We start from the raw sequence: 27,231 nt of genomic DNA, 5'->3' as shown, positions 1-27,231 counted from the left end.
TCATTATGGGGGCATACGATTGTGTGTTGGGGCATCTGACTGTGTGAGGGTCAATGCATTGTGTAGACATCACACTGTGTGTGAGGGGTGCTGTGGTGGTATCAGACTTTGTGAGAGGGGCACTGTGCTGGCATCAGACTGTGTGGGTCATTATGGGAGAATCAGACTGTGTGAGGGGCACTGTGGGTCATCAGACTGTGTGTGAGGGGCACTGTGGGGGCATCAAAATATGTGAACGTGCATGTCAAGGTCTCAAACTGTATTTTGGGCCATGAAAATGGTATTGTAGTGGGCAGGAACACTAAGGGTCTTCATTAGGCGCACTGTTTTGTGTGGGAGCATGAAGAGGACTGGATGATCATAGTGGGGTGTATTCCTTAACAACAAATTTTCTGCGGCCTGCAGTAGTGGCCTCTTTCCTGTTATCACATTTATGAGTTATGGTTTTTGTAATCATTTCCATGCCAAAAGCCATTGCAATTTTCAGCTCTACCACTAGATGGCAACATAACATCTCCCACAAGCTGCTAAGTACATAGAACCCTCTTGACTGCAGAAAAGTGGCATATAAACAGGAAGAAGCGCGGGAGGCGGAGTCAGTGCGGGACACAGCTCTGCTGGAGGGGCACGCTGCACAGTGTAGCCGGGGCTGACTGCTCTCCTGCGTCAGTCAGGCTGTCTTCCCTCTGCGTTCCCCGCTGCCTGAGCCTAGTGACACCCTTCGTTGCTGCCTCCCCAGGCTCACCCCGTTTCCTCCCCCGTGTGACCACGTTTGTTCAGGCTGGACTCCCTCACTCAGTCGGTCATGCTGCTGCTGGCCGCCGCCTTCTTAGTGGCATTCGTCCTGCTGCTGTACATGGTGTCTCCGCTCATCAGTCCCAAGCCCCTGAAGCTGGCAGGTGCCCATGTTGTGGTGAGTGCGGACTGAGCTGTGTGTGGAGCAGATGATTGTGCACGGCTTGTCCTCCCTGCTGATGGGGTGCACCGTGTGACGTCACGCCCCGCTGTATATACCTGTAGGATATAAAGGTGCAGATCATAAGGGGGGTTGTAGTCCTTCTTGTTCTGTCTGATCACTTGTCTGGTATACACTGGTGGGGAGTTAGGCTTGTGGGAATGGATACTGGGGCCAGCGGGTATAGTCACACATGAGGTCACGTGTAGCTTATCTTTATTTTATGATTGATAACTACATGCTGTAAATACATGGCACTACTACAATGATGGCCCTCTATTAAATCCAGAATAAGGCAAAATCTGACAAGATCCTCTGGAAACTGACCTGCAAGGTGGGTTATTAAACCTGCAGCAGGTCGGTGGTGCGTGGATGTCCTGCAGATTTGTCACTAGGGTGTACTCCCCTTTTATTGAAGATATACTCTCCTCATAAATCCGCTGAGCTCCTATGGCAGTGTGTATAGTGTCCTGTAGCAATAATGTGACAGCTGCAGTGATCAAGTGTTAACCTGACATGTCATTGGTGGGGGATGCTATACAGAGATTAGCAGGGTCCAGACAGGCACTATAGGTGCATCAGGGGATTGCAGATGTGATTATACAAGTGTCCGCACCGATATAGTTTGCTGTAGATTTATACAAACTTCAGTGAGTGAAAATCCAATCTGTATATCTGAATAAAGCCTCGTTCAGAAGTCCATGCAAGGACTGCCCACGGTCTCCTGACCTAAACTTGACAGTCTTAGGAATATATGAGCCTGTCACATTCAGATCGGGAAACTGCGGCCAGGATATGTATCACTGATCGTACGCAAACCTTATTACACTGACATCTGAATCAGGTTTTGGGGTCAAGCACTTGGGTTTGTGTATCACCTTCAACTGGGGAAAATCCACTAATAACTTATGTTAACCACAAGACAAATTGATATCCAGCAGACTTGAAAAACTAAAGTCTCACCACGTCCTGTGGAAGGGGGCTGTCTTTTAATAGTGTCCTCATCCATTATGTGTACAGTCAGTCACATCTGTTATAAAACTACCCAAGGACCATATGATGGGTAATCATAAAAGATCAGAGTTGGAGCTAGGACTTTGTAATGAGTGATGTTAAGACGCAAACTGCAATCATGTTTATGACTTAGTTAATTGTATTTTTTTTTTTCTTTTATCTCTGTTTAAAAATAGGTGACTGGTGGCTCGAGTGGTATTGGTAAATGTATTGCAGTTGAATGTGTCAAGCAAGGCGCTTTTATTACTTTGGTTGCCCGTGATGAGGTAAGATGTTATTGAATGTTCTTTACTTTCATTTATACTTTGTATTGTGATCTCAAACAGCTGGAAATGGCTGAAATGTAACTCCAGTTGAAGGATAATATCCATATCGCCATGATTCTCCCACCCATCTGATTTAAGAGTTTTCTCTTGTTGTTTCTTCAGGAGCGCACCACTCCTAAACAGTCCCCCCCACACACTTACCCTCTCTCCCCGGTTCTGGTTGCTCCAAAGATTCAGTCTGGACCAGCAGCTTGGACGCGTTGCTGGTCTGACCGGTGTGCTCTCCCATGCTGCTAGTGGAGGCATTTTGGTGAGGCACGTGGGACAGAGTCTGTTTGGATGCAGCGTTCGGACCAGTGTCTGTATGAGCTGTGAACTATAGAATTTAGGAAAAAAAGAGCATTTTTAATTACTTAATTTGCAAAGTTACTTGTTTTTACTGTCTCTGCAACTTAACTAATTTAACATCTTATGACCACTCTGATCTATGCTACAGTATATTAACATAGCAAATCTGTTTAACTGTCCCTTACCCTCAGCAACCTAGGGATGGCTTGGCCATCAATGTTCTTTCTTCACTTTGTGTTCCTAAAAAAGTAAGACGCATGCAGTTCACAGACCCACATTGTGCACAATGAAGTAATATTGGCAAGTATAAAGTATACAGCTGTTAATAATAGAAACTCTGAAGGGCTCAGAGACTGTAAAGGCGTCGATACACCATCAATAGCTGTCATACTAATGCTCTATTGGCAGATGTCTTTATGTTTAGAGCTCTCCCTCTTCCATTCAAATTCACTCTCGGTTCGGCTGAGCATGTATGTGGTTTCCATAGGGGGAGAGAGTAAGAAGCGGTCAGATGTGTCCGCTTTACTGGCAAAAGGATCAAGGATTTAAATTCAATTTGCCCTATCCACCATTATCTGTCAGAAGGCCAGAATTGACGGGTCTGTCGGCCATCATAAGCAAAGGAGGTGGAAACTGTCTACTAATACACATCTCTCTTAGGTGGAAGAGTTGCTTAGCCATCATTTTATCCATATTTCACTCTCACACCCAAGAGTGATTTATTGCAGCACTATTCAGTATTTTCAATCTTCAAAATAACATTATTTTTGCAAATAATTGAGCTAAACTGAATGTGTAAGCAGTATTTTCCTTTAGTTTGTAATGCACCTGCCCAATGTACAAAATTATAACCAATTAATAGGGGGATAGCATTCATTCCCATGGGCACGAACCTTCAAGTGTCCTGCAACTACCAATAACCTTTTGGATGGATACTGTACAGCCATGGTGATCAAATTGTAATAATTATGTAGCTCTAAATATAAGGGTATAACTTAATAGAATTATATAAAGGCAATCAGTGTTAGTTTCAGTGTAGGCCGGCCGACATTGCTGGCCCTGTTCATTTTGTGATCTGTAGATCACTTTCTGCATAAAATGCACGTACACTTATTAGAAATGTAATCTCAAAGCAAACTGTCAGTGTGGACAGAAATAGAAGAAAGGGTTGTTGGCTGAACTTCAACCTTATTATCTAATAACAGTATTGAACTAAGTTTAACTCTTCGTTGTAGTTTTTTTTTTTTTTTTTTTTTCTTCGTATTTGGCTGGCAGCTAAGAGTAGTTGATTTGTTATTTGGACTGAATTTTTTTTTTCTCCCCCATTTCAGAGCAAACTAGTTCAGGCCAAAAAGGAAATTGAAAAGTATGCCTTAAATGACAAACAGGTAAGACTTGTATGGAACATTGCATTACTACATATGTTGCATTTTTTTTATCCATGTTTTAATTTATTTATTTTTCTTTAGGTTGTGTTGTGTATATCAGTTGACGTGTCCAAAGATTACAGACAAGTAGAAAATGTCATAAAACAGGTAAGATTATTTATATATTAATTTTGTTTGATTTCTATATATAATTTGGGCATTTTCATTGAATGCAAGTGTACATGTCTCTTTTAGGCCCTGTTCACATCTACATAATGGAAGTGCTGGGTTACTAGCATCATGGTCCCCACTGACTGTAATTGGCTCTGACTAGTTTCTGACATGGTATCCAACAATTTTAGCAGACAAAATAATGCAGCGCGATTTGTTTTCTTACAGAGAATACACAATGTGTCATCATCATAGCCTATAAGTTCATTTTGGAAGGGTTTGTCATTGTGTTTCTCCATCACTTAGTGTTCCTGGAAAAAAGTAAAGTGTACGGTGTGTTGGTCCCTCATTAAGGCCAAGGAAGAAATGCTGCCAAGTATAGAACATGCAGTTTATGGTGGGTGGTAAAAACTCTGCTGGGGCTCAAAGGTATAGTTCATTGCTGCACGATCAGCAGCAGTTCTGCACATTACCTAGTGTTAGTATGCATATAAAATATCCCACCAGCCAGATGTCATCAATAACCTATGTAAATCCAGCCTGAATGGTTGAAGTTTTGTACTTTATAACAATGAGGATGTCATTGGCATTTATATAGAAAACTAACGAAACCACTGAGCATCTAGTTTACAGATTTGTACATATTATAGCTGCGTTGTTTAATTTAGGCTCAGGAAAAACTCGGACCAGTGGATATGTTGGTGAACTGCGCTGGAATGTCAATTGCTGGAAAATTTGAGGAGATAGACATTGATCGTTTTTCAGTAAGTTTTGTTCTTTGTATATATTCACTAAGGTTGGTGATAGTGCAAGAAAAATAAATATCAACAGAAAAAAATGTAAGTGCATCTTAATCTGTGTTTCACTTGAACTTAATGGGTGGAAAGTAAAGTACTGCACCACTCCAAACTTGAATCAAACAGTTAAGGTATTTATTCAGCAATATACAGTGAGTACGGAAAGTATTCAGACCCCTTTACATTTTTCATTCTTGTTTTCATTGCAGCCATTTGGTAAATTCTAAAAAGTTCATTTTTTTTTCTCATTAAAGTACACTCTGCTCCCCATCTTGACTGAAAAAAAACAAATGTAGAAATTTTTGCAAATTTATTAAAAAAGAAAGATGGAGATATCAGATGGTCATAAGTATTCAGACCCTTTGCTCAGTATTGAGTAGACGCACCCTTTTCAGCTAGTACAGCCATGAGTCTTCTTGGGAATGATGCAACAAGTTTTTCTCACCTGGATTTGGGGATCCTCTGCCATTCTTCCTTGCAGATCCTCTCCAGTTCCGTCAGGTTGTATGGTGAACGTTGGTGGACAGCCATTTTCAGGTCTCTCCAGAGATGCTCAATTGGGTTCAGGTCAGGGCTCTGGCTGGGCCTGTCAAGAATGGTCACTGAGTTGTTCTGAAGCCACTCCTTTTATTTTTAACTGTGTGCTTAGGGTCATTGGAAGGTGAACCTTCGGCCAAGTCTGAGGTCCAGAGCACTCTGGAAGAGGTTTTCATCCATGATATCTCTGGACTTGGCCGCATTCATGTTTCCTTCAATTGCAACCAGTCGTCCTGTCCCTGCAGCTGAACAACACCCCCATAGCATGATGCTGCCACCACCATGTTTCACTGTTGGGATTGTATTGGGCAGGTGATGAGCAGTGCCTGATTTTCTCCATACACACCGCTTAGAATTATCACCCAAAAGTTCTATCTTCGTCTCATCAGACCAGAGAATCTTATTTCTCTTAGTCTGGGAGTCCTTCATGTGTTTTTGAGCAAACTCTATGCGGGCTTTCATATGTCTTGCACTGAGGAGAGGCTTCCGTCGGGCCACTCTGCCATAAAGGCTCGACTGGTGGAGGGCTGCAGTGATAGTTGACTTTGTGGAACTTTCTCCCATCTCCCTACTGCATCTCTGGAGCTCAGCCACAGTGATCTTTGGGTTCTTCTTTACCTCTCTCTTCCAAGGCTCTTCTCCCACAATTGCACAGTTTAGCTGGACGGCCAGGTCTAGGAAGACTTCTGGTGGTCCCAAACTTCTTGCATTTAAGGATTATGGGAGGCTACTGTGCCCTTAGGAACCTTGAGTAATGCAGAAATTCTCTTATAACCTTGGCCAGATCTGTGCCTTGCCACAATTCTGTCTCTGAGCTCCTTGGGCAGTTCCTTTTGAGCTCATGATTCTCATTTGGTCTGACATGTACTGTGAGTAGGGTTGAGCGAGTATGTTCTGTCCGAGTATGCTCGGGCCGAGCTCCGAGTATTTATAGCTGCTCGGTGATATGGTTGAATTGCTCCCGTGTGCATGATTTGCAACTGTTTGACAGCTTTATTACATGTGAGGAATGTGTAAGAAATAGATATTCCTCACATGTAATAAAACTGTCAAACAGTTGCAAATCATGCACATGGGAGCGATTCAACCTTATCACCGAGCAGCTGTAAATACTCGGAGCTCGGCCCGAGCATACTCGGCGAAAGGGTTAATAGAACATACTCACTAACCTAGCCCTTGAGTTTATTTTTTACCCTTTTTCCTCTTGTGGTATAAGTGATTAGATGACTTTATTCTTCGGGTCGGTGCGATTACAGCGATACCAGATTCATATCAGGTTTTTATGATTGACATCTGTCACACATTAAAAGACGCTTTTTTTTTGCAAAGACTAGTTCTTGCATCGCCATATTTTGAGCTATAGTTTTATTTTTTTTCCATATTTCATCCGACAGAGTCATGTGACAGCTTGTTTTTTGCGGGACGAGTTGACGTTTTTATTGGTACCATTTTCAGGCATGTGACATTTTTTGATCACTTTCTATTCAGATTTTTGGGAGGAGGAATAAACAAAAACCAACAATTCAGGAATTTGTTGTTTTTTTTTTTTTGTTTTTTTTTTTTAATGGCGTTCCATGTGTGGTAAAATTGATAAGGCAGCATTATTCTTCAGGTCAGTACATTTACAGCGGTACCACATTTATATAGTTTCTTTATGTTTTGGAGCTTTTAAACAATAAAAACTATTTTGTTGAAGCAATATTTTTATTTATTTATTTTTTTTCATCGCTTTATTCTGAGAGCTATAACTTAATAGTGATCCTATGGTGTGAGACGTTGCCTGTCTATCTATTTTCATAGCCCTAATAAATGTTCTTGTTTCCATAATGATCCATGTCAGAAACGCTGTGGAATAATTTTTTAAAGTTGTTTTTTACCTGCCTGATATACTGAGCATTTTATCATCCTAGTAGTTGTTGTTATTATTATTATTATTAATTTATATAGCGCCATTGATTCCATGGCGCTGTACATAAGGGGGTTACATACAAAATAAGAGTATCACTACAGTAAACAAAGTAACAATGATAGACTGGTACGGAGGGAAGAGGACCCTGCCCTTGCGGGCTTACATTCTACGGGATGACTTCAATATCGAGCGGAAAACTTTAAAAAAGGATGATACTGTTACTGACTCACCAGCCTTATCAGGTCTCATAGATATATAACCTCTTAGTGACAAGCCACAGGATGGGCAAAAACTAATTGATCGGTGGAAATCTGACTACTGGATCCTGCATTGATGAATAGAACGGGGAACTTTTATCCACCTCAGGATGGAGCTGCAATGCACATGTTTGACTGTTTCTTTATTCATTCCTTTTCCCAAGCAATGCACTTTGGTGTTTCTGCAGCCTCCTAAAGAGAATGAATGGAGCAGAGGCCGCTCTAAAAAATACATATATATATATACAGTACAGACCAAAAGTTTGGACACACCTTCTCATTTAAAGATTTTTCTGTATTTTCATGACTATGAAAATTGTACATTCACACTGAAGGCATCAAAACTATGAATTAACACATGTGGAATTATATACTTAACAAAAAAGTGTGAAATAACTGAAAATATGTCTTATATTTTAGATTCTTCCAAGTAGCCACCTTTTGCTTTGATGACTGCTTTGCACACTCTTGGCATTCTCTTGATGAGCTTAAAGATGTAGTCACCGGAAATGGTTTTCACTTCACAGGTGTGCCCTGTCAGGTTTAATAAGTGGGATTTCTTGCCTTATAAATGGCGTTGGGACCATCAGTTGTGTTGTGCAGAAGTCAGGTGGATACACAGCTGATAGTCCTACTGAATAGACTGTTAGCTGCTTTTTTTCTTGCCATAATACAAATTCTAAGTAAAGAAAAACGAGTGGCCATCATCACTTTAAGAAATGAAGGTCAGTCAGTGCGAAAAATTGGGCAAACTTTGAAACTGTCCCCAAGTGCAGTTGCAAAAACCATCAAGCGCTACAAAGAAGCTGGCTCACATGAGGACCGCCCCAGGAAAGGAAGACCAAGAGTCACCTCTGCTTCTGAGGATCAGTTTATCCGAGTCACCAGCCTCAGAAATCGCAGGTTAACAGCAGCTCAGATTAGAGACCAGGTCAATGCCACACAGAGTTCTAGCAGCAGACACATCTCTACAACAACTGTTAAGAGGAGACTTTGTGCAGCAGGCCTTCATGGTAAAATAGCTGCTAGGAAACCACTGCTAAGGACAGGCAACAAGCAGAAGAGACTTGTTTAGGCTAAAGAACACAAGGAATGGACATTAGACTAGTGGAAATCTGTGCTTTGGTCTGATGAGTCCAAATTTGAGATCTTTGGTTCCAACCACCGTGTCCTTGTGCGATGCAGAAAAGGTGAACGGATGGACTCTACATGCCTGGCTCCCACCATGAAGCATGGAGGAGGAAGTGTGATGGTGTGGAGGTGCTTTGCTGGTGACACTGTTGGGGATTTAATCAAAATTGAAGGCATACTGAACCAGCGTGGCTACCACAGCATCTTGCAGCGGCATGCTATTCCATCCGGTTTGCGTTTAGTTGGACCATTTATTTTTTCAACAGGACAATGACCCCAAACACACCTTCAGGCTGTGTAGAAGCTATTTGACCAAGAATGAGAGTGATGGGGTGCTACGCCAGATGACCTGGCCTCCACAGTCACCAGACCTGAACCCAATCGAGATGGTTTGGGGTGAGCTGGACCGCAGAGTGAAGGCAAAAGGGCCAACAAGTGCTAAGCATCTCTGGGAACTCCTTCAAGATTGTTGGAAGACCATTTCCGGTGACTACCTCTTGAAGCTCATCAAGAGAATGCCAAGAGTGTGCAAAGCAGTCATGAAAGCAAAAGGTGGCTACTTTGAAGAACCTAGAATATAAGACATATTTTCAGTTGTTTCACACTTTTTTGTTAAGTATATAATTCCACATGTGTTAATTCATAGTTTTGATGCCTTCAGTGTGAATGTACAATTTTCATAGTCATGAAAATACAGAAAAATCTTTAAATGAGAAGGTGTGTCCAAACTTTTGGTCTGTACTATATATATATATATATATATATATATATATATATATATATATATATATATATATATATATATATATATATATATATATATATATATATATATATATATATATATATATATATATATATATATATATATATTTTATTTTTTTTAACTGGGATAACTGTTCTCCTTTTGAGGATAAAATTTCTTCAGTTTGCCAATTGTTGTGGGTCACGACTGTGGTCTGTGGCAAGTGGAAGGGAGATGGGGATCTCTTATTTGACTAAATCTTCTTTTAATAAGTCGGTCTGGTACGGCGTGACTCACAAGAGTCGGCACCAGACTAACTAATCAAAATAAGAACTGCTGCGTTTAGCAGTTAAAGGGAATCTGTCACCACTTTGGAGTTATCAGACCTCTACTATGGCCATACGGGGTGTAGAAAAGTAAATCTATACATACCTGTATGGCCCATAGTAGAGGTCTGATTGCAGAGAAAAGCGCGTTAATCAATTCTATTATGTACAGGCTTGGTGTCCGGGAGACGCCAAGCAATTCCCGCCTATGTGCTTATTATTCCCCCAAATCCATGCCTGTATGCTTAATTATCATACTCCACCCCACCCCCTGTGACGTGCACTGTGCTCCCTGACTTCCCGGGCATGCGCAAAGCGCCGCTCACATAGAGCGCGCTTTGCTTCATCCCGGCACCGTCTGCCTGTGCACTTCGCCGCAGGGTTCTATTACTGGGGAGTCACTGTCACTTCCCGGCGCCTGCGCAATAGAACCCTGTGGCGCAGAGCACTGGGAGACGGGCCGTGATGAAGCAAAGCGTGTTCTATGTGAGCGGCGCTTTGCGCATGCCTGGAAGTCAGGAAGCACAGTGCATGTCACAGGGCCCTGTGACGTGCAGAGGAGGGGGGATATGATGATTAAGAATACAGGAGGGGATTTGGGGGAATAATAAGCACATGGGCGGGGATTGCTTGGCGTTCCCCAGGACGCCAAGCCTGTACAAAATAGAATTGATTAAAGCGCTTTTCTCTGCAATCAAACCTCTACTATGGGCCATACAAGTATGTATAGATTTACTTTTCTATACCATATATGGCCATAGTAGAGGTCTGATAACTCCAAAGTGGTGACAGATTCCCTTTTAAGAGGTGGTTCTCCTAATCCCCTCCTGTGGACACAGATCACACTTGTGGCCTATGGATTGGGATGTGCGAATTGATTTGCACCAACTCAAATTATCACCTATCCTGTAGATAGATGTTAACTGGAACCATTTAATAGCTGTCCAAATTTTTTTGTTTGTTTTTTTTTCAATTATGTTCCTGTTTGATGCTTTTTGTTTTATACGTGACAAACTGGGTTTGTTTTGCCATGGGGAGTTTTAATTTTTTGGGGAGTTGTATACACAAATTGCCACCCAAGACATCACAAAAGATCTCCCTAGGGAAAAATGATTGCTTTTTTTTTTTCCACTGCATATGGGGCAGCCCATATGATAAGGTAAAGGTATTTTTTTTGTTTTTTAGGTCAGAGGCCTGGCAGATATTTGCCCAGGACCAAGATCCATACATTTACGGTGTTCGCTCGTTATCAGATTAAATCTATGCATTTTGCATTGTGCAATCTCTTTACATGTACACCATGCAAAACATTTATTGCGGTGATTGTTAATCCTTCTCCCATCTTAATTTAGAGACTGATGGAAGTGAATTATTTGGGCAGTGTGTACCCCAGTCGTGCTGTGATCTCTACTATGAAGGAGAGGAGAATGGGAAGAATTGTGTTTGTTTCGTCACAAGCCGGACAGCTGGGGCTGTTTGGATACACTGCTTACTCTCCAACAAAGTTTGCACTCCGAGGCCTTGCAGAAGCACTACAAATGGAGGTATTTACATACAGCAAAGCAGTTATAGACAACTGCAATAGTGTTTATATTAAGGTCCCCCATACTCATTATACCTTTTTTTTTTTTTTTTTTGGCCCTTGTGCCGCTTTTGTGTTTTTTTTAACTTGCAATATAAAATTAAATCTTGTTTCTCCTTCCCCCATGACGGCACCACGGAGAGAGGGGATCCACCCTTCAAGGACAGGAAACCTACAGATAAAAGGGCGGTGCCTCTCTCCCGCATCAGTTGGTTTCCTGTCCTTGACAGGACCCTACAGTCCGGAGGAGGCATAGTTGCGGGGTGCCAGAAGATGGACGTCGTGGGATGCCAGACCCGGCCAGTCCGATCCAGGCAGTGGGGGTCCCCCTTCCTCGGCTGGTGCGGTGTCCTGATGTTCCACCGCTGAGGTCAGTGGGCCTTTAGGGTGTGCGGAGGGGGGGGTCTGGACGAAGAGGAGGCCGCCAGGACTGTGCTGGACCCCCCTGGATGCGGAGGTGAGAGCGCGCGCGCGGCCCGGCAGCATGCATTTTAAGCTTACGTGTTCACCGCGCGGGCGCCCCCGGATGATGCGGCGCCGCAATGCATGACTGGGTAGCCAGTAGGCGCGGGCGCCGTCCCCCGCACGCGCGGGCGCCCCTGGGTTATGCGGCGCTGCAATGCATGACTGGGTAACCAGTCTGCGCAGGCGTCCCCCTCCCCCACAGGTACGGGGGAGGTAGGGGGGGGAGGTAGGGGGGGGCCGGGTCACAATGGGAGGGACTCCCAGTGCCTTAAAACATAGCGGAGGACGCCAGTATTTGCTCTTCTGGGCTCTGGCACGCTGTGTGAAAAATATATATATATATGTATATATAACCAGGACCTACCTAAGGAGCAGCAGCTACATCCTCAGTCGCCACCGCCAACCCAACGGAAAAAGGGACCGGAAGAGACGGGGTGCCAGGACCTGAGTGGAAGCGGGCGCTCTGGCAGATCGTCGCAGCGAGGACTCCGGCTACAAAGATGGCTCCACCTCCTGAACCGGTACCTGCTCTTCCGTCTGGTTGGTAAGTGAGCTTCGTGAAAGTCCACTTTGTAACTAGGGGCCCTTGCTCTCTCTCTCTCTCTTCGGAAGGCCATGTCCCTGCTAGGTTCCCTGACAGCGTGCTTCCCGGCCGTTCAATGGGCTCAAATACATACCAGGACCCTTCAGTGGGAAATCCTAGAGGCAGAAAAAGCACTAAAAGGGCGTTTAGAAGGGCTGTTAACGCTATCTGTAAAAAACACTTTCCCTAGAGTGGTGGGGGAACATACACAATCTGGCCCAGGGGATTCCTTGGACAATCCCGACACCGCAAGTCCTGACCACAGATGCAAGCCCTAGGGGCTGGGGGGCCCACCTCAACAACCTGGTAGCTCAGGGGGTCTGGACAGAACGTCTAAAACTATTGTCCTCAAACATAAAGGAGCTCCTAGCAGTAGAGCAGGCACTCCGGGAGTTCATGCACACACTACAAGGACATCACGTGAGGGTCTTCTCAGACAACCGAGTAGTAGTGGCATACCTGAACCACCAGGGGGGTACACGGTCCCATTCCCTAATGCAGGCGACAGAGGTCATCTTTCGCTTAGCCGAGGAGAACTTGCAAACCCTATCCGCTCTACACATAAAAGGGGTAGAAAATCGCACCGCAGACTTTCTGAGTTGGACTCGGTTGAAGCAGGGTGAGTGGGAATTAAGTCAGCCAGTTTTTCGGCAGATTGTACAAAGGTGGGGCCGGCCCTCCATAGATCTGTTTGCCAACAATCAGAACGAAAAAACACGCTCTTTTTGCTCCCTAGATCCCAAAGGGAACCCGGTAGCCGTGGATGCCTTCATGATCCCATGGAATTGCCCTCTAGCTTACGCTTTTCCTCCGACCGCTCAGATTCCAGCTGTTCTGAGGAAAATCAGAGAAGAGGAAGCGAGGGTAATCCTGATGGCCCCCTTTTGGCCAAAGAGAGCGTGGTTTTCATGGCTGAGGAGGTTGTCAATCTCCGATCCGTGGGTTCTCCCGGAGCTCCCGGACCTTCTTTCTCCGGGTCCGGTCCTCCATCCTCAGGTGTCAAGCTTACACTTGACAGCCTGGAATTTGAGAGGGCTCTTCTGAAAGACAAAGGTTTCTCCCCAAATTTGATCACCACACTACTTCAGAGTAGAAAACCAGTCACCACTAAACTATACGGGAAAACCTGGAAGAAATTTCTTTCAGTCTCAGGTTCCAGGTTGGGTGGGGAGGTTCCATTGACAGCCATCCTGGAATTTTTACAGAGGGGTTTGGAGCAGGGCCTGGCCACAAGTACCTTAAAAGTTCAAGTTGCGGCCCTGGGAGCGCTCTATAATTTTGACCAGGGATCGATGGGTATCTAGGTTTATTAAGGCATCTGCTAGATCCCGTCCTATCCCATCCCGAAATACTACACCCTGGGATTTAAACTTGGTCCTTTCAGCTCTAACGGAGGCACCTTTTTAACCCCTGTCAGAAGCATCCCTAAAAACTGTCTCTAAAAACAGCACTCTTGGAAGCTCTTACATCCACACGTAGGGTTAGTGATATTCAGGCCCTGTCAGCAGGGCCCCCCTTCACACAAATCTTGGAGGATAGGGTTATTCTGAAAACTGACCCTGCCTATCTACCAAAAGTGGCTTCAAGATTTCACAGGTCCCAGGAAATCACCCTCCCTTCTTTCTGCCCTAACCCTAGGAACACGAAAGAGAAGGTCTTGCATACACTAGACGTCAGAAGGTGCCTAATCCAGTATCTAGAGGCAACACAAGAGTGTAGGCAGGATAGTTCTCGCTTTGTCTGCTTTCAGGGTCCTCGTAAGGGGAAGAAAGATGATAAGGGAGGCCATCACATTATCTTACTCCTCACGTGGAGAAGCTGCCCCGGAGAAACTGAAGGCCCACTTAACGAGAGCGGTGGCAGCCTCCTGGGCGGAGAAGGCCGGTGCTACGTTAGAGCAGATATGTAGAGCGGCAACCTGGTCTTCCCCCTCTACCTTCTTTAATCACTACCGACTAGACTTAACCTCTTCTTCAGACCTTACTTTCGGGAGAAGGGTTCTGGAAGCTGTGGCCCCCCCCCCCCCCCCCCCCCCCTAATGAGTCACTTCTCTGCAATTCTCTCTGTGGTGCCGTCATGGGGGAAGGAGAAAGACGTAGTTACTTACCAGTAACGGGATTTCTCAGAGCCCATGACGGCACCCGTACATTCCCTCCCTTCACGTGTGGGTGCGCACACTGATTAGTTAATTATTGTAGCCACGTGGTGTGTCTGACTAGGTCTGAAATTGTAAAATTTTGTGTTACTAACCTGGTGGTCCTCTCATGCTCTGTAAACAACTGATGCGGGAGAGAGGCACTGCCCTTTTATCTGTAGGTTTCCTGTCCTTGAAGGGCGGATCCCCTCTCTCCGTGGTGCCGTCATGGGCTCTGAGAAATCCCGTTACCGGTAACTACGTCTTTTGCTGGTCAGTGTAATTATACTAGTTAAAACCTCCACCATTTCATTCACCTATATCTGCATGCAGAGGATGCCGGGGCGACCGTGGCCTGCAGCACTGCAGGCCATTGCTTCCAGCTCGTTTGCTATCCTCTTCCGCAGGCTGGATATGGCCCGTGGACCATAGTTTGCCCAGGTCTGTTCTAAACAAAAGGGCCAGCTATGGCATGAATGTTTAAAAAAAAAAAAAAAAAAAAAAAATCTAAAAGCTATACCCATTGTTTTGGAATATGAGGATAAGGACATCAAAATTAACCTTCCAGAATGCAACCCCACCCATGCTTAACTCCTTCACCCCCAGGCCATTTTCCAAATATTTTATTTTCCCCCCTACTTCCAATTCTGGCGGTACAATTTTTTTTTTTTTCTCATTACGCTGTGTACTGATCTGGTAATTTTATTTTATACTTTGATCTGACTTTTACAGACGCAGCAATACCAAATGTGTGGGCTTTTTCTTTTTAATGGGGCAAAAGGGGGGTGATTTTGATCTCTTGTGGGTTTTTTTTTTTTTTCAAACTTACTATATTTTAATTTATTGCTTGTGCTATACATATGCATGCATTAGCACTGCTATATATAGCTAAAATCAGTCTCCTATGGACATCGGAACACTGCCTTTCACAGGAGGATCATAATGAAAGGCACAGGGGTCTTCAGCAGACCCCCCGGCTGTCATGGCACCCTGAGATCACGTCAGAGAAATCTGTTAAGTGCTGTGCAGAGGGGGGAAAAAAACAAGGCCTGTGGCACAATTGGGCAAAGTCAATTATTTAATTTTTTTTTTTTTCCTTGTAAACAGCTAGCCATTCTGATTCACTGCATACAGCAATATAATAGAAATATGGGAGGCATCATCAGAAAAAGCAGGGTTTACGGCAAAAAGCTGGCAATTCATTTGGTCCAAATGGTATTTGAATACTGCCTGGTACCTGGACTACCAGGAGGTAGACATAGAAAAAGAGATTTTTTGGAGACACAAATTATTCCAGGACAACATTTTCCATCACAAATGCCCTGAACTGCTAATAAAAGATACCGCCTAAAGAGATTTCATGTATGGTTTAAAAAAAAAAATAAAAAAAAAAATGCATGAGAGAGGATACAGGTCATCAGTGCCCCAACAAGCCAGGGCTGGGTCTCCATGAATGTTTTTGAGTATACCATGCGTCCCTAGAATATTGAATTCTTTTATTTGTACTTCTGTTTTGGCACTTTCTAAATATTTTAATTCTTTTAAGTTTCTGATTTCATTTTTTTTCCTTCAGTTTCATTGTTTCTTATAATATTGGCTATCCATAATTTTGATTTTTCTCAGTCAGATTAAAATTTTCAGGGGAACCGATCTACTAAAGAAAATGCTATTTATCTGCAGCTATAGTAAAAATCTGAAGGTAAATATAACACTTCAAACATTTCCAATGGTCTACCTGAAAGAGCAGCTGCATAGAGAAAATTTAAATTCTATTCTCCCTGCAGCCGCTTTCTTGTAAGGATTGGGCCAGCGGAAGGGTAATGATTAGTGTTGAGCGAGTATGTTCTATTAACCCTTTCGCCGACTATGCTCGGGCCAAGCTCCGAGTATTTACAGCTGCTCGGTGATATGGTTGAATCGCTCCCATGTGCATGATTTGCGACTGTTTGACAGCTTTATTACATGTGAGGAATGTCTATTTCTTACACATTCCTCACATGTAATAAAGCTGTCAAACAGTTGCAAATCATGCACACGGGAGCGATTCAACCAGATCACCGAGCAGCTGTAACTACTCGTAGCTCGGCCCGAGCATACTCTGACAGAACATACTCGCTCAACACTAGTAATGATCAGTCAGTGCTCACTACACTGTACTAGTAGTCACTCCCCCTGAACCTTGACTTTGATTATGTTCAAAGAAAAAAAAAAAAAAAACACAAACTGAGCTTGGTTTAGTTGGTATACATGCAGCACATAAACGCACATTTACACTGGCTATAAATCAGAAAAAAAGTACAAGCAAAAATGAGCATAAACACTGCTGTAAAAAAATAATAAAAAGCAAACGTGCATTTAAATAACATGGGGTTCTTAGTAACACTGTTTTTGATCAAAAATAGTATAAATGCCACCCCACTACGGGACGGTGACCCCATTCGGGATGGTCCTACTATGTCTAATAATTAAAACCTTACTATGTGTCAAACTTGACCTCAGTGACACTGACACAGACTGGGTCCCGAACTGTGAACACAAGCCCAGGGAAGCTATATAAATGTGATTTCCAGTTCCATTTAGGGTATGTGCACACGATGCAGAAATGCTCAGGATTTTTTCCTGAGCATTTCTGCATCTCTCTGGCAAGAAAAAACGCATGCGGATTGTACATGCGGTTTCCTGCCAGGGACATGCGGATGTGAAGCGGTCTTCACTTTCATTTCCGCATGCGGGTTGACAAGCGCTTCCCAAGCGATTTTAGCATCACTTGGAAAGTGCTTGTCAACTTTACACTATATAAATCCATGCAACCGGCATGGATTTATATAGTGTGTATGTATGTCAAAAAATAAAAAATAAATATATACTTTACCCTCTGATGGCCCCCGGTGTCCTGCTTCGCTCGGTCCCGGCTGCCGGCAGTGAAGACTTTAGGACCTTCCGACGTCAGCGTCACGTGACCCGTCACATGACTCTGACGTCAGCGAAGGTCCTTCTTCATTCAACCCCGAAGTGCCGGGAACCAAGCAGGAGTGCTGCGCGGGCCGTCAGAAGGTGAGAATATATATATTTTTTATTTTATTCTTTTTTTTTTTAATGGTACCTGGATCTGGATGAGAGTCCTCTCATCCACACCCGGGTACCATCCGCACATTAGACCGCATGAAAAGCGCATCAACATATACAGTGATGCGGATTCCATGCGGTCTAATGCAAGTCAATGGCGGCAAAAGAGCAGCGTTTCCGCAAAATTAAATGACATGCTGCGGATTTTTGACCGCAGCGTTTACGCTGCGGAAAAATCCGCATCATGGGCACAGCACATGCGGATTTCAATTGGGGAACATTGCTGCCCTTCTACCATGAGTTTTTAATGCGTTTCCGCAACTGCAAAAACGCCGCGGAAACGCATGAAAAACGCATCGTGTGAACTCAGCCTTAATGTTATTTAAATACACTTTTGCTTTCTATTTTTTTACAGCAGGGTTTATGTTAATTTTTTTTTTTTTGTAGGTCTTTTAAGATTATGTTCAGCAGCATGTGTACAGAAAAGGCTGTCTGTCAAGCTACAAGCAGAGTGACACACCACACACACTGTGTATTGAGAGACGACTGAACACTACCCCCGGTGCTACCTCCGTAATTAGAAGTGTAGGAAACTGGAAATAAGTGAGTAAAAATCGGCACTGCCAGTGATCCACAGATGAGCAGGAGACAGGAGTAGCTGAAATGCCGTTTATTAGTCTATGCACTTCGAAGTGAACACACTACTTCATCAGTACAAACCAAAAAGACATTTGTGATTTTGTCCTGATGAAGTGTGTTCTCTTTGAAACACGTTGACTAATAAACCGCATTTCAGCTATTCATGTCTCATGCTAATCTTGATCACTGGCAACTCCGATTTTTACCCATTTATTTTCAGCTATAAGGTTCTCCGTGTTTGTGGCTCTGCAGCAGGCTTTTCTAAGTTCTACATAGGGGTTGTGACTCTTGCGACACTCCCCCCATCCCCCAGCTGAGCATTAAAATCACATTTTATCTTCTTTGTCTGCCTCTCAGATAAGACCCTATTGAGCCATTTGTCTGCCTATTTTTTTTTTTCCCCCTTGCTCTTAATTAGAAGCGAGCAGCTGCAGGGAGAATATAGATTAATTTTATCTATGCGTCCATTTTCAGTTAAAACAGCCAAACATGTTTAAAACACTGTTTTAATTTACCTGCAGGTTTATCACTGCTATCACTGCATGTAAATTAGGGGTTGTATATATGCTATATGAGTAGTAATCAGATTAGGGCCACATTGGGTGTATTTCTGAACACAGGACAAATGGTGCAGTAAAACTTGTGATGTGTTTCCCTAATTTCCTTTTTTGTTCCTTCAAATTTGTCCTAACAGTGACATTTAACTGGCGTTTCTAATATTTTACTACATCTTGGCCTATGCAAGTTTAGCATAAAATATGAAATAAAAATTAGTTACATTTATAAGCCTTGAAATATGCTTAAAATGTGAAACTTTGTAAAATCTAAAAATAAAGATGTATGTAAATTACCAGATTTCTTAGTGTGTACACTAATATCTATCATAGTAAATAAAAAGTAGGAAGAAACAGAACAGAATAAAAAAAAAAAAAAAAAAAGTTGCAATTTTTCACAATACCAAAATGTGTAATTTTTCCCCCCAAAAAAATCTCTTGCATATGCCAAAGATGTTTAGCATTATTTTCTCATATACTTACACATGCCAGTTTTACAAAAACTGGTGAGGTCATTATAATGCTGGCAAGATGGGTCCTTAAGGAGTTAAATGACACTGATATTTATTTCCAGGTCAAACCATATAATATTTATGTGACCGTTGCTTATCCTCCGGATACTGATACGCCTGGGTTTGCAGAAGAAAATAAGTCTAAGGTAAGATGTGTATGTACATTTTATTGTAGTAAATGTTTTGTTTAAATGCTCCATAAAGCGGAAGCTCAATGTCTATGCGCCCTATAGCAGTGTAAGCTAGTTAAAAATAAAGGTCTGCATGCTGTCTCTACCCAAGGAGCTATAGATAGGATATATACACACTCAGCAGGTTTGCGCAGGTAAAATTGACAACTGGTTGCAGTTCAAGGCTAGTGAATGGGATTTTACAAATCCTTCCCACATGCTGTGGACATTTTCCGTGCAGATGTATTAGTCTGAAGTTGCAATGTTTGATTAAATTACGATGGTTTAGTAAATGCTAATAAGACAAACTGCTGAAAAAGCACATCCTAAAAAATTAACAATTTTTATTTTAGAATCCTAAAAGAAAAAAATACTTGTGTACAAAAAAAACACCAATTGCATTCAAGTTAAAACCAATAGTTTAGTAAATGTACCATACTTGTCCTGAGGCCTTTGGCAATCTGTATGTATTATGTAAACATTTTTTCTTGTCTACAAACCTATTTTTTTTTTTTTAATGAAGTTTACGGTGTCTATTTTCTTTCTTTAGCCCTTGGAAACTAAACTGATTTCTGAGACTTCAAGTCTTTGCCAAGCTGATCAAGTGGCCAAAGTAATCGTTAAGGATGCTGTAGTGAGTATGTGCTGATAGAAGGAAATTTTCCTCATTTGAAGGCATTCAATAAACTTCCCTCTAAATCCCAATTTGTGTGTGTGGTCTTACAAATTAAAGGCAGTCTGCCGGTTCTGACCCTGCAAAACTTCTTACGGCATTATGCAGGAGAAGTGGATTGCAGTTTAAATATGCCTTTTCGTTTATGGTTTTATATTAGTTTCATTAGATTTTTTAAAAAAAAATCAATCTGGTACATGATGCTCTAAAAGGGACCTTACATTGACCGTGCAGTTGGCTGACAGCAGCTATGTCGGGTCTAAACTTAACAGGCTGTCTATGAAGTGTAATGCCCTGAGGATAGAGAAATTCTCTTTTTGCCCAGTATCACGTAGCTTTAAATCTCTGCTAAATTTTGCTTACCTATATGGTGCAGTGTCATAGAACCCGCTGTTACCTACTAGACCGTGGCAGAAGCCTTCGGAGCATAGCAAGACCTTACAGCAGACCTGTCACTTTATAAGCTACAGGGCTAAATGTGGAAAGGACTACTGAAAACACTGGACACTTCCATGGCTGTACAGTGTAAAGGGGGCACAAGGCTCTTATTATAGTATTCGCCATACTTTTGGAAGTGATGGTTACAGGGACTCATTCAGTCTTACTGCCTTACTATGGGATTACACAAACTGCCATAAGTAATTGTTCAGCTGCATTTTTATTTGTGTTTTTCAATTTGTGTGAAAAGTACTCAAGGTGTGATTGATCTGTGCTTAATCTGGCAACTAACATTTATTTTTTTTTCCTCTGTGCGTTTCTATCTGCAGCAAGGTAACTTCAACAGTTCTGTTGGTTCAGATGGTTATATGCTGTCGTCGCTGACTTGTGGCATGTCGCCCGTCACCACTATAACAGAGGGCCTGCAGCAAGTAAGACACCATGTTTGTCTAGTTGATAACTATAAAAACAACAACATCTGCATAATAAAACTGCTACGCAGATAGCAGAAAAACTAGCAGTTGCTCCCTGCATTTTGAGTTGTTTAACCCCTACCACACATGGCCATTTTACATCTTTTGGATTTTTGTTTTTTCCTCCCCTTCTTCCAAGAGCCAACTTTGTTTTTATTTATTTTTCGGACTACATAGCTGCATAAGGGATTGTTTTTTTGCGGGACAGGTTGTAATTTTGAACTACACCATTGATTGTAACACATAGTGGACTGGAAGACAGGGAGAAAAATTTGAAGTGAAGTGGAATTGCAATTCTGACTTTTTTTTTTTTTTTAATTTGTTTTCAAGGCATATATTTTGTGGTTAAAATTACCTTGTAATATGATTCTCATCAGTACGATTACAGCGTTAACAAACTTGTCCAGTGTTAGAGGTGGTTTGTTTTTGACTTTCCTTCAATTTAGAGGTGATTTTAAAAAAAAAAATAAAAAAAAACTGTTTAAATGTTTTTCAAGACCCATAACTTATAAGTGAGGGCTTATTTTTTGCAGGGTGAGACAACATTTCACGTGATGCCATCTTAGAATAGGAGTGGTCAAAAGGTCATATCTAACAGCCTTTTTTTGCGGTGTTGTGGCGACTGAAAAAAAAAAAATAGTACTTTTTGGGGTTTTGATTTTTTTTTTTTTCTTAAATGTTTTAAGGTGTTTTACTAAGTAGGTTAGGGTACGTTCACACTGCATTTTGTCACACATTCCTTGGTCCCGTTGAGGTTTATGTCCGAACCACCATGCAAACCGGAATTCGCGCGTGTGTGCTGAATGGGCCATAGACTATAATGGTGTCAACAGAGTGAATTAATGTTTTCTGTTGTGCATCATTTTCAGGCGTATATTCCTACTGGAGGCGAACACTCAAAAACGTATACACCTGAAAATGATGCAAGGCAGAGCACACGTTCACTCTGTACTATTATAGTCTGTGGCCCTGACGGCACATATGCCTGAATAACAATTTGCGGGGGGTACGGATGTAAGCCCCGACTGGACAAAGGAACGTGTGACAATGCAGTGTGAAAGCACCCTAAATCTTATATTTTAATCAAACGTTTATGGACACGGTTATGCCACCTTATGCATGTTTTTTTTTTTATTATTTATTTTTTTTTTTTTTTAATGGGGGCGGGGGAAAGGAAGATGATTTGCATTCTATCGATCTTCTCCCTTTTTTTTTTTCCCCCCCTTCACTTTTTACTGTATGTTAATCCCCTTAGAGGACTTGAACTTGCGATCATCTGATCGCTTGTACTATATACAGAAATACCACTGTATTGTTGTATATAGTAAAAATCATGGTTTCCTTCAAAGCCCGGCCACAGGCTGGGTTTCAAAAGAGCTTCATGATAACAGGCATATCCGGATGTCTTCAACAGAATCCTGGCTGTCATAGCACCATATCGGCACTCTGCGATCATGTCACATGGGTGCATAGTATGATTATTCTGCCCCACACCACCCCATGGCGGCGCGCTGTTAATGCTGCTGTCAGCGTTTGACCAAGCCATTTATCAGGTTAAAAGTCATGGGCTGAGCTCCCCTTCCCTCATGGCTCTTAGAGGCTGGTCCTGGCTTTGTGTCACAGCCATTATCTGCTGGGTATGAGACAGAAGTTACATCTTCCATTGTTATACAAGGCATTAACATGAAAAACAAGAATTCCCACTCACCCCTTCCCTAATATGGCTTCTTCTCCCTTAACCCATTTTCATACCTACATTTTATTTTTTTAACCTTTTTGGAGAACATTTTTACCTTTTTGTACCTTAACCCTTTTCTGACCTGAGACTTATCTATGCATCCCTGTGGCCTGGGCCTTAATGACCAGGTACGTATAGATACGTCTCGGCGATCGCGCCCGCACAGAGACAGCATTTAGCGAGCAGAAGGACAGAAGCCCTTCTGCTCTTGGATCTGCGCCATCGAGGGTTCCTGATCGTTGCCATGGTGACCCGATGCCGTCATGATCCAGGTCACCAGGCACTAGCAAGTTAGTTAGATCATGCACACTGCATAATCGAACTAACTTGAGTCTGCAGCACTGACTGGTTAGAAGATATAGCAGTGATCCTGCACTGCTATACCTTATAACTGCGATCAGACTGCAGAAAGTGAAAGTCCCATAGTGGGACTAAGTAAAAAAAAAAAAAAAACAAAAAAAAAAGTATAAATATAAAACGTAAAAATATATTTTTTAAAAATCACAAAGTAATAAAATATATTCTAGTACCCATAAATAAAATATTATTTTGAAAAAAATAAACAAAAGTACACATTTGGTATCGACACGTCAACCGAAATATTGAAAAATTATAGCTCTCAAAATATGGCGATGCAAAAAAAAAAGCTTTTTTTAGTGTGTGATGGCAGCCAAACATAAAAACCAGATATAAATCTATAATCACATCGACCCAAAGAATAAAGTCGTCTAATCGCTTATACTGAATGCCGCGGTCAATCACTCAGATCACTGCGGTATTTAACATGCACAAATGGGAAGCGCATCACTGATCACGGGATGCCAATGGGTTGTCATGACAGCTGGGTATTCATAGGAGATCGCAATTATTGGTGTAAATAGCAGTGCTGTAGCTCTGCTATGTGTAGCACAGGCAATCAGACGATCGCAGCTTCAAATCTCCTCAGGTGACTATTAAATACAGTAAAAACTTTAAAAAAAATCACCCCCCCCCCCTTTGCCCTATTTAAAAATAGAAAAAAATAAACATTTGGTATTGCCGCATTCAGAAACGCCTGATGTATCAAAATATAAAATAAATTAATTTGATGGGTAAACTGCGTAACGAGAAAAAAATCAAAATGCCAGAATTAAAAAAATTTTTGGTCGCAGCAACATTGCAATAAAAGGCAATCAAAACATCTTATCTACCCCAAAATGGTATCAGTAAAAACGTCAGCTCATGACGCCAAAAATAAGTCCTCACACAGCTCCAGATCCCGAAAAATTAGAACGCTACGGGTCTATGAACATGGTGGCAAAAGCATTTCTCAATTTTCAATCTTTTAATTCTTATTCCCTTAAACCATACAGTTATGTCACACACAAGTTAATAAATAACATTTCCCACATGTTTACTTTACATCAACGCAATTTTTTTAAACTGTTTTTTGTTAGGAAGTTTAGAGGGGTTAAAAGATCAGCAATTTCTCATTTTTCCAACAAAATTTACCTAACCAAATGTGATGTGGTCCCTAAAAAAAAAAAAAAATGAAGTGAGTTTGGGGGACCTATATGACAAATACCCAAAAGTGACACCATTCTAAAAACTACAACCCTCAAAGTCCTCAGAACCACCTTCAAGAAGTTTATTAGCCCTTCATGTGCTTCACAAAAATTAAAGCAATGTTTTAGCCCCAATTTTTTTAATTTCTCAAGGGTAACAGGAGAAAATGGACCCCAAAATTTGCTGTGCAATATGCCAATACCCTTTGTGGGGGGAAAGCTACTGTTAGGGGCAGGGCTCGGAAACAAAGGAGTGACGTTTGGAACGCAGACTTTGATAGATTGGTCTGCGGGAGTCATGTTGCTAGCGCTGAGAAGGGAGGGAGATTTGGGAACGCAGAATGTGCTGAATTTCTTCTAGGGGGCTAGGAGCCATAGTGCTTTTCCAGAGCCTTTGTGCTACCAGTAAAGTGGAAGCCCCCTACATTTAACAGACGACTGCCCTGAGTGGGGTTTTTTTTTTTTTTTTTTGCAGATTGATTTGAAACTTTTGTTGGGAATATTTTACATAACGCTGTGTGCCCACTATGCGTTTTTTAAGCGTTTCCGCTGCGGCAATTCCGCTGCAGAAACGCTTTAAAAAACGCTTGGTAGAAGGTCTGCCATGTTCCCCAATGATAATCCGCATGTGCTGTGCACATGCTGCGGAAATTTCCGCTGCGGATTATCATTGCGTACCAATTATTTTGCGGAAGCGCTGGGTTTTCGCCGCCATTGACTTGCATTGGAACGCATAGTATCCGCATCACTGAATCTGTACATGCGGATTCCATGCGTTTCAATGTGCTTATGGTACCCGTGTTTGGAGAAGAGGAGACTCTCCTCCGGACCCGGGTACCATAGTACCTGTAAAAAAATGAAAAATAAAAAGAATAAAATAAAACGTCATTTAGTCATGTGACTGGTCACGCGACCGCTGACGTAAGCAGGTCCTTTAGTCTACCGCGAGCTGCCGGCAAGCCAAGACAAGGACACCGGGGGCCATCAGAAGGCAAGTATAATATTTATTTTTTACGATTCTTTCGGTCACACTGTATAAATACATGCCGGTTGCATAGATTTATATAGTGTGACCAAGTTGTCAAGCACTTTCCAAGTGATTCTAAAATCGCTTGGAAAGCGCTTTACAAACCCGCATGCGGAAATGCATGTAAAGAACGCTTCACTTCCACTTGTCCCTGGCAGGAAAAACGCATGTACAATCCGCATGCGTTTTTTCTGCCAGGAAGATGCAGAAAAGCTCAGGAAAAAATCCCGAGCATTTCTGCATTGTGGGCTCTATAATGAGCACTTACATCGTGGTTTCCATCTAAATCTCCAAATGATGTGATTCTGATAACCCCCAAGGGATCCATTCATTATAATGAGGGAGCAGATTTAGGCCAGACGAAGTCAAGAGTCTGTTCAGAGTTGCACAAAACTGTGGCCGACCGCGCTTTTATGCATGCTTAAAAAGACAGACCCCACTGGATCATAATCCAGACAGAGTCCAAAATGTCTCCATCTGCCTCATTATAAGGAATCTTTCATCAGGGGTTCTGTCCTAACCACGTATTTCAGAGATTTACACGGAAACCCTGGTGTAAGCACTCAGTGTAGAGTGCAGGATAAATATGCGCCGAGCCTTACTGTGATGTTTGAGTGCCAGAATGAACAAATCAACAGCAGGTGTAGAATTGGTTGTATTTATTTTTTACGCCGTTCCTCATGCGGTGTAGGTGAATAGACAGCTTTATTCTTCGGGTCGGTGCGATTACAGTGATGCCAGATTTATAGCGAGTTTTTATGTTTGGCTGCTGTCACACACTAAAAGATGCTTTTTATTGCAAAAATTGCATCGCCATATTTTGTGAGCTATAACTTTCCTATATATCTTCTGACACTCATGTGAGGGCTTGTTTTTTGCGGGATGAGATGATTTTTTTTTTTTTTTGTTATTGGTAGTATTTTCAACTGCATAACATTTTCTGATTTGCTTTCTCTTCCAATTTTTGGGAGGCATAATGAACAAAATCCAGCAATTCAGGAAAAAGAATTTGGCTGGGGGGTTATGCTGTTCACTTTGTGGTAAAAGTGATAAGGCCGCTTTATTCTTCGGGTCAGTATGACTATAGCGATACCACATTTATATCATTTTCCTTTTTTTGGCGCTTTTACACAGTAAAATCTTTTATAGAAAAAATAATTGTTTTTGTGTCGCTGTATTCTGAGAGCTATAACTTTTTATTATTATTTCTCTTCAGCAGTACCACTTTTATTTCTATATCCCCGTTTTGATTGCATTTTATTCCACTTTTTGTTTGGCGATATGATGAAAAAGCTCTATGGGACTTTAACTTTCATTATGCTCATCGCTGGTATAGTGCATTGTAGTGCCATTATACCTGTCAGTGCTGCTCTGACAGAAGGCTTCTTAGACCATGCTCTGAGCACGGTCTCACAGACTTGCCATAGCCTGGTGACCTGGATGTCGCCATGACTACCTCTGGTTGCCATGGCAATGATCGGACGGGATGATGCTGATCGGACGGGAGACGGAACCCCCTCCCTCTTCTAGCCATCTAAATGCTGCAGTTGATATTGATTGCGGTATTTAGGGGGTTAAAATGTTCAATTCGGTGCGGGCACAGCTCCTGGCAGTGACAGCTGGGTCTCTGCTTTAACTTAAGCCGAGCTCCCGGGGGCGATAGCACAGGCACAGCTCCTGTGCCCTGCATGATCGCCATGACGTACCCACACATCAAAGGTTGGGAACCCTTTCCAATCTATGACGTACGGTCGTGAAGGGGTTAAAGCTGAACTACTGTTTTAATTTTTATTTCACAAATCAATAGTAT

The 27,231-nt window shown here is 42.3% G+C and overlaps 1 protein-coding gene across 1 annotated transcript in view; it reads left to right on the top strand.

The window, feature by feature from the left end:
• Positions 1–567: 567 nt before the first annotated feature.
• KDSR (3-ketodihydrosphingosine reductase) overlaps positions 568–27,231 on the top strand; it is a 47,968-nt gene continuing 21,304 nt past the window's right edge. The window contains exons 1-9 of the mRNA XM_073678670.1: positions 568–913; positions 2,146–2,235; positions 3,915–3,971; positions 4,053–4,118; positions 4,790–4,885; positions 11,176–11,367; positions 19,421–19,504; positions 20,079–20,162; positions 20,969–21,070. Of these exons, the coding sequence (XP_073534771.1) occupies positions 806–913; positions 2,146–2,235; positions 3,915–3,971; positions 4,053–4,118; positions 4,790–4,885; positions 11,176–11,367; positions 19,421–19,504; positions 20,079–20,162; positions 20,969–21,070 (879 nt within the window). The 5' untranslated portion in view covers positions 568–805. The remainder of the gene's footprint in view (positions 914–2,145; positions 2,236–3,914; positions 3,972–4,052; positions 4,119–4,789; positions 4,886–11,175; positions 11,368–19,420; positions 19,505–20,078; positions 20,163–20,968; positions 21,071–27,231) is intronic.

Source organism: Phyllobates terribilis, unplaced genomic scaffold (genome assembly GCF_046119375.1).
Source record: "Phyllobates terribilis strain yellow unplaced genomic scaffold, ASM4611937v1 Scaffold_4__5_contigs__length_816908805, whole genome shotgun sequence".
Taxonomy (NCBI): Eukaryota; Metazoa; Chordata; class Amphibia; order Anura; family Dendrobatidae; genus Phyllobates; species Phyllobates terribilis.
Note: the sequence above shows the minus strand (reverse complement) of the source record. Positions and strands in the feature narration are given on the sequence as shown.